Below are 8,534 nucleotides of genomic sequence, written 5' to 3'. Positions count from 1 at the left end.
CAAAGGAAAGCACTTATCCATTCTCCATTTTAAAACAGAAGTCCGATGTGCTTGACCTTCTAGCCACACAGCAGCCAGCACCCCAATGACAGCCTCATATAAGAGACCAACTCACATCGAGACCAGATGTGTTTGTGAATTAAAGTAATTTACTTCTCAAAATTTAAAACGTTTGTGCAATGTGCTAGATGGAAAAAATGGTTACTGCCGCTCTGTCAAGACTCCTTTTTGTATATAAAAAAGGTCATTACATTTTTTGACCTCAGCATAACCCATTTAATGGTGCAGGCCCCTGCACCAAGTAACCACATCTTTCTGATGTCTTCTTGGACATCATGATAAGCTTCAGAAGGCCATATAAGGAATGAATCACCAACAAGTACAGAAATATTTGTTTTCTTTTCTGTGCTTATGTACAGATGTTGCAGATCAAGTTCAACAGTACTTATATTGCTATATATTCAAGCTGTAAAAAGTCAAATTTGTAGGCAGCTTTCGCATATGATCTCTAATGGCAATATATTTAAAAGCTGCAGACTTTGCAATCCAAATAAAATATAACCAATTAATATACCATAAATCAATAAATACAATATAACTCAGAAAATATGCTTATGATAATTTTACACAGAGTACTTTTTATCTATAATAAATTGTCATATAAACAATCACTGTGCATAAAAAAATAAACAGCGTAAATACAATACTCAATACTTTCAATAACAATCTGGACACAAACAGTAAATGCCGTATTTTTTATAAGTTACTAGGCTAAGACTCATTTTCAGTTATAACCTTGTAACAAGAAATAAAAACATGAAGTGGAGGTTGAAATAAATCCATTTAAGTACACACAATCTGCAGTACATAAGGTAAAATCAGACCAGATTAACATATTAATAGTCAATGTAAGAAAGTCATCTCATTGTCCTGATATTTCTCTTAAATGTACCACATTAGTAACATTCAAATAACACAGAAAATGTAAATGCATTTAAAGGAAAAATGTATTTGTAACAAATTAAAAATTAAACTCACCTCAAATGCAAGATATCTAAGACACTGACTGTAGAATAATTAAAATGTCTGAAAATTAAATATTCATTCTTATAGATGTCTAGAACCTGTTATTGGTAGACCTCTGCTATCTAAAAACCTATACATGTTTTTGTTAGTACACAATAAAATTCACTTAATTCATTTCAAAATGTGCTTAGAAAAAAAAAGCCATAATTATTGCAAAACTGATAAATTAAATCCACATGATCTTGGTCAAACTGCCTCATAGGGTTTTATGAAAAGAATCAGTAGCTGATGCTCCTGAAGGAATGTGCAGCTGCGATGATGCTTCATATCCCAGCTTCTTCAAATCTTTTGTTATGATGTTGAAAGAAAGAGTCACAAAACCTTGTGATCTTACCCTCGCAACTAAAAGAGAAAAGAAAAATATGAGCAAAATTGTTTGTGTATGCATGATTTCCCCAACAACATTGACATCTTTGAGTTTCTTAAGTATTTTTTTTTTTATTTTAGATGCACTGCCATTCCTAGTCTGATAGCCACGTGGCCCTTCAGTCAGACCCCCCATTCTGCCACACATAGCATCCAACAATGCCGTGTGTGTGTGTGTGTGTGTGTGTGTGTGTGTGTGTGTGTGTGTGTGTGTGTGTGTGTGTGTGTGTGTGTGCACGTGTGTATATATAAAGGGGACATTTCTGTAGTGGGGATTTGCAATCACATTATCCAACATTAGGGAAGAGTGTTGGTCACTGGATGGGCCATCATTTTGTCAGAGTATACATTTTTTTTTCTATAACACCACCTTTTCCCAATGGTTATAAATACTCTGCTGAAGCAGGACATACAGTGTTGGGCCCAGGTGTGTGCTGCTTCAACAGAGACATAACTAAAAAGCACACTGCAAGCAGCTGCTACAGAGGCCATTATGGCCATTGCTGGATGTCCTCCTGCTTTCCACTAACCATTCTCTCTCCCAGGTCACACAGCAATTAATGCTGACTTCTCCCCCACAAGATGGGAAAACAAGTGTAAGCTGCTCATTTTCATTCCTCCCTGGCCAGCTTCTCTAGTGCCTGAGCTGTTAAAGGAACTTGGCTTAGCTGGGGTGCAGTAAGGGCTCTATCAGACTGTAATATGAAGATGGCCTTTCATCCTCTCTGACAGTAAAAGTCTTTTTTTTTTACTATGGTACAATCTGCCTTGTGGAAAACTTTTAGTTATGTACTCACCATAACTTCAGATGTTTGGGATCCATCTCGCCTACATTCTGACTGATGGGCTCGGAGCCGATCCCTCGGCTCCGACTCGGCACGCTTATGCTATAGAGCGAGGCCTCTAATTGACTGAGCTATCTTTATCCCAGGATGCACCACCTAATCCCCCAGATCTTGTTTGTCCGCATTCATGCACACATGCACAGCTTGATTATATAACATTGTTAAATGTTTCAAGATGAAACAACAGGATTCGGACCTTCTGATATCCTCTGATCTCCAAGGAAGGGGGAAGGAGGGTGGGTTATTAGGAATGTAGGCGAGATGGATCCCAAACATCTGAAGTTATGGTGAGTACATAACTAAAAGATGTTATGTGATCCTATCTCGCCTACATTCTGACTGATGGGACAGCGTCCTAGCACCTAAATCCCGGGTGGCTCATTGGAAAACACTCCTGAGCACTGTGGAACCAAATGAAGCTCGTCCTCTAGATGCCACATCTAATTTGTAGTGAGAAATGAAGGTGTGCGGGAAGACCATGTAGCCGCAGCACAAATGTCACCAATAGCAAGCTTAGAATGAAATGCTACCGAAGTAGCCATAGCCCTTGTAGAATGAGCCTTGACAGAGGTGGAAAGTCTTTGTTAGAATAAATATAAGCTTGAGTAATACAGTCCCTGATCCATTTGGCAATAGTGACCTTTGTGACCGCGTTGCCCAATTTGTTTTCTGCAAAGGACACAAACAACTGATCTGTCTTCCTTGATTGTTTGGTCCTATCCAAATAAAACGTAACTGCCTGTGGACATCTAGTGTGTGGAAAATAAATTCCGCTTTATTGGAGTATTTTGGGAAAAAAACTGGGAGCTCTAATGACTGTTGCAAGCATAAAGTAGAACAGACTTTGGAACAAAGGAAGGATTTGGTCTGAGGGAAACCCTGTCTGTATGAAAAACCAAGCACGGGGTTTCACTGACAAAGCTTGAAGTTCTGAAACCCTTCTGGCTGAAGTAATTGCCACTAGAAAAGCTGTCTTCCATGATAGAAACTTTAGATCACAGGTAGCTGCCGGTTCAAAGGGGAAGAAGTCAAGGCACGTAACACTATATCGAGATCCCATGGAGGTGCAGGATGAGAAACCGGAGGTCTTAATAGAGCAGCACCTTTCAAGAAGGTCTTACACAACCTGTTGCTCATTAAGGGTGGGTCTACAGATTCATGAAAATTAGAAATCGCTGCCAATTGTACTTTGATGGTAGAAACAGAAGAGCCTTGGTTGAAAAGAGAGGTCAGGAACTTGAGTACTTCTGCCACGGGAGTAGAAATGGGGTCCAGGCCCCGAGTTGAGCCCAGATAGCAAACCTTTTCCATTTGCTAGAATACAGTTTCTTCGTAGCAGACTTGTGGGCTGAAGACAATATGTGCACTACATCTGGGTCTAGTGCATGTCTCCTGACTATGGTCGGAAGAGGAGGAGCCAGGCCGTCAATTTTAATGTGTGTAGGGACTGGTGTAGTAGTCCCGACTGATGAATCAGTAGGTCTGGGACCTGGTCCAGGAACCATGGACCTTCCCAGAGCATGTTTCCGAAGATAGGGAAACCAGACTTGACGAGGCCAGTAAGGAGCAATTAAGATCATCTTGCTCCCTAAGAGAGATGCCTTCTGAATTACCCTGGGTAGGAGAGGAACTGGAGGGAAGGCATAAAGCAGGCCGGTGGGCCAAGGATGGACTAACGCGTCCATAGGGCTCTTCCCCGGAGCCAGGGTTAGGGAGAAAAAATCTTTGCACTTCGCATTCAGAGGAGTCACAAAGAGGTCACAGCACGGAACTCCCCATTCGCTGAAAATCTGTCTTGTAATAGTCATGTTCAGAGACCATTCGTGAGGAGAGAGGATGGTTCTGCTCAATCTGTCGGCTATGACATTGGATTTGCCCGGTATGTGAGTAGCCACTAGGAAGCGTTTGGTCGAGTCTGCCCATTCCCAGACCCTCATTGCTTCTCTGCAAAGAGGGTAGGATCTGGTCCCTCCCTGTTTGTTCAGGCACCAGACAACTGACATGTTGTCTGAGTGAACAGCAATTACGCCCTGAGGGAGGTAATAGTGAAGGGCTTGAAGGGACAGGAGTACTGCCCTCATTTCTAGGATGTTGATGTGGAGAGAGGTCTCTTCCGGATGCCATTTGCCCTGGACTGACCTGCCCAGGGAATGCCCCCCCCCCCACCCCGTCTGGGAGGCGTCCGTGGTCAAAGTGGCCGGAGGAGGAAGAACAAAGGGTCGTCCCTGATCCAAATTGGAGGACACTAGCCACCAGCGAAGGTCCCGTCTGCAAGATTCTGTGATCCATATTAGATGATTGAGAGGGAGTTCCTGAAAGGACCACTGAGTTGAAAGAAGCCACTGGAGGATCCTCATGTGTAACCTTGCCAAGGGAACTAGCAGAACTGTGGCAGACATCGATCCCAAAAGCTGCATGACCATTCTGGCTGGGGCTTTGGACCTGGGGAGTAAGGCTTGAACCTGATTTTGTATGATCTGAATTCTGTGTGCAGGTAGATAGACCCGCATCTGGTTTGAATCTATCTCTGCCCCTATGAATCTTATTCTTTGAGATGGCCGTAACACAATTGCCCAGTGATGTTGTGGCTTGCAGGCTCCGTAGAAGTAGATGCTTGGAGGTGGCAGTTAGAAGCCAGTCGTCTAGGTACGGAAACACCTGGAATCCTAGACTCCTCAAGTGAGCAGTCACTACTGCCAAGCATTTGGTGAACACCCTGGGGGCTGTGGTGAGACCAAAGGGCAGCGCACAGAACTGAAAATGACTGCCTCCTAGGCTGAAGCGCAAGTGTCTCCTGGACGTTTGATGTATTTTGATATGGTAATACGCGTCCTTGAGGTCTATGGGGCACATCCAAACACCTTTCTCCAACAATGGGAGAATGGTTTGTAAAGTGACCATTCGGAACTTGGACTTCTTGACTGAGCGGTTTAGGTTGCTTAGGTCCAAAATGGGCCTCAAGTCCCCGGTCTTTTTTGGCACCAAAAAGAATCTTGAGTAAGTCCCTAATCCGATCTGGTCTGCGGGGACCGGTTGGATGGCTCCTTTTTGCAGCAGTTTTGAAATTTCTACGGCTGCGGTATTCCGTTGACTGGGTGGCGGGTCCGGGATTCTTTTGGACTGAGGGGGGGGAACAACAGAACGGGATGGAGTAACCTCCGGCGATAATTCGAAGCACCCATCGGTCCTGAGTGATCCCTTCCCAGGCCTTCAGGTGCTTCGAAAAACGACCCCCGACTGGCTCCGGAGCAGCACAGTCGGGCAATCCCCTCAGGGACTATGAAAAGCTGAAGAGCCACGAAAGGACTCACGGTCTCCAGTGTTGCGGGGGCCTCTGCCGCCTCTGGGACGGCGTCTTCCTGATGAATTTCCCCCTCCTCTGCCTCTGGAGGGGGAACCTTCCTGCTGAGAGGGGTAAGACTTCTGCGATCTATGGAACCACATCTTCCCTCCTCTTTTAGCCTTGGGATAAGGCCGAAAGGGAGTGGAAAATCATGCCCCTACGGCAGTCAGAGTCTTACCCTCCTGTTCACAGCGGGTAAGTGTGTCTTTCACCTTGGGCCCAAACAGGGAGGACCCATCAAAGGCGTCGGAATGAAGACTTGAAGGCCTCCGCGAAATGACACAGGAGGACCCAGGCTTGTCTCCGTAGAGCAATGCCTGTACCCGCCGCTCTACTCGCCCCTTCGGCCGCATACGAAATGAGCCTCATGGACGAGTTTGAAATGGATGACATTGTAGCCAGCTGAGATCCAACCGTCTGGGCCAGCTCCTCAGGCAGGTTACCTAAAAGGGTATCGGATAGCTCCTTAATCAGATCCCTCTGGAATCTCGTAAAGTGCGTCAGGTAGTTCAAAGACCTCAGAGTAAAGGCCGCTGAACTAAGGGTGCGCTTGCCGTACCGATCCATGCTCCTAGACTCCTTATTAGGAGGATGGACGGATGTAGAAGCCTCTGCTACATCTTGCTGGGTAGCAGATGCCACCACCATAGCATCCACAGCCACACCTTTCGTAAGGAACTCTCTATCTGGGGGCGCCGAAAGAAATTTGTTTGGACGAGCGGGCACCGGTTCCACAGAGTCCGGGTGTTCACGCCTTCGACAGATCAAATCCAAGAGCTCGTCAAGGGCGGAGACACCCAGGAGGCGGAGGGCTGAGCCCCGAAGGCCTTCAGGAACACCGACTCATCAGCAGAGGGAGGTTTGGACTGCCAGCCGCCTTGTTGTTTTAGGGCTTCCAGGATGTCTGCAAAGGAGACATCATCCGAGGACGACTTAGGGGACCCCTCTGCATCATCGAGATCGGTGTCAGATGTCAAAGACTCGCCAGGGGAGTCAACGTGCTTCCTCTTGCATCGCTTCTTCCTGGGAGGTTCTTCGAAGAGGCTTCAGAAGGACCTCCAGGAGGGGAGAAACCCCAGCGGGGGTAACCTGAGGCCCAGGGGCTCCGCTGTCTGCGGACAGGGGAACTGCCAACGACCCAGTCTCCAAATGTAGGGAAGGAGCTGGGGAAACTGTGGAGGTAGCCAATGAAGATTTGGCTAGAGCACTCCTCATAGCCCTGAAGGCGGGACCACCAGAATCCTGGGAAGGTCCCCCCTCCGTGGCCACGACAGTGGATGGTACTCCCGCCGCCGACGCACCAAGAGGGAGACTTGGGACCGAAGGTATAAATCCCGAAGCCTCCCCCCCAGGGCCGAAGGAAGAAGTCCGTGCACTGAACTCCGACCCAGGAGCCGGAGTAAGGGTCGGGCCTGACCGTAACACCTCCACTGGTTCCACCAACACCTGCTCCAACGGTGCCGAAGCTGTTGGAGGAGGCAGTACAGTAAGGGAGTGGACCATCGGCTCCAAAGCCAAATGGGCTGGAGCCGAAACCATCTTTTGGAACACCGGAGACTGGAAGAGTCGAAGGAGCACCCTGTCGATGTCTGAATCAGACATCCTGGAAGATCTCGAGGATACCGATCGGGCCAGAACTGATTTCTCCATCGGCTCCGAAGGGCTCAGGGACCGGCTCCGAAAGGACTCAACAATTATCGGCTCCGAGGAATCTTTCAAAGAAGTTTCCCTCGGTGCCGATAAGGACTTCGGCTCCGAGGGGGAAGTGTCTGAGCCGATGACCCTTATCGGCTCCAATATCAGTGGAGCTGATGAGGGTGACCCGCCTCTCGATGCCCCAGACCTCGGCTCCGAAACCAGAGGGGTCGAGGCTGGAGGCATCGAGGCAGACCGTTCCAACCTCGGCTCCGAAGTCCGTGGAGCCGATGGAGAAGTCTGCTTAGTCTTCTTAGCCGTCGGATCTGACTGACTGGTCGGAGCCGGCGCTTTCCTCTTTTTAGAAGGAGAAGGAGAGGAAGACAAAGCCTCCTCAAAGGAAGGCTTAATTAATCCTTTGAGGATTAATTTGTTTTTCCTCTCCTGGAGGACTCTGGAGGAAAACGCTGGCATACACTGCACGATTCCTGTAGATGCTTGGCGCCAAGACAATAGACGCACGAGGAGTGCTTGTCCGTTATGGACATTTTGAACCCACACCTCATGCACTTTTTAAACCTGGAGGGTTTATGTTCTTTAGACATAATGTAGAAAAAATATACCACAACAGTAGATTAAGCGTTTGTATACACAAAAAACACTAACTCCGAAAAATATTAACTAAACAACTTCTTCTTCTCTTTTTTTTTTTTTTTTTTTTTTTTAATACACAAGAACAGTAAGAAAGAAAAGAAAGGGAAACAAGGAGGGTCAAGACCCTCTAACTCAAACGGGTACTTGACCCACACACAACCACTAAAGTAGTTAGTACAGGAGAAGGCCCCTCTAACTTAAACGGAACCTTCTCTGAGAGGAAAATTTAAGCAAAACTCAATGAAACAACAAGAAACACACTCGTACACATAAAATAGCCATTAAAACAGCTTTTGGGTTGAAATGAGTGAACTTTTAGTTATGTACTCACCAAAACTTCAGATGTTTGGGATCCATCTCGCCTACATTCTGACTGATGGGCTCGGAGCTGATTCCTCGGCTCCGACTCGGCACGCTTATGCTATAGAGCGAGGCCTCTAATTGGCTGAGCTATCTTTATCCCAGGATGCACCACCACTAATCCCTCAGATCTTGTTTGTCCGCATTCATGCACACATGCACAGCTTGATTATATAACATTGTTAGATGTTTCAAGATGAAACAACAGGATTCGGACCTTCTGATATCCTCTGATCTCCAAGGAA

At 46.6% G+C, this 8,534-nt stretch overlaps 1 protein-coding gene across 2 annotated transcripts in view; it reads right to left on the bottom strand.

Moving 5' to 3' along the window:
* Positions 1 to 383: 383 nt before the first annotated feature.
* Positions 384 to 8,534, bottom strand: part of B9D1 (B9 domain containing 1) — a 540,262-nt gene continuing 532,111 nt past the window's right edge. For both annotated transcript variants that reach the window (XM_044089570.1, XM_044089569.1), the window contains one exon: positions 384 to 1,428. In XM_044089570.1, coding sequence (XP_043945505.1) covers positions 1,283 to 1,428 — 146 coding nt within the window. In that variant the 3' untranslated portion in view covers positions 384 to 1,282. The remainder of the gene's footprint in view (positions 1,429 to 8,534) is intronic.

The sequence above is a fragment of the Protopterus annectens genome, chromosome 12.part0, assembly GCF_019279795.1.
Source record: "Protopterus annectens isolate FY-2018-M chromosome 12.part0, PAN1.0, whole genome shotgun sequence".
In the NCBI taxonomy this organism is placed as follows: Eukaryota; Metazoa; Chordata; order Ceratodontiformes; family Protopteridae; genus Protopterus; species Protopterus annectens.
This window is presented reverse-complemented; position numbering and strand designations above follow the sequence as displayed.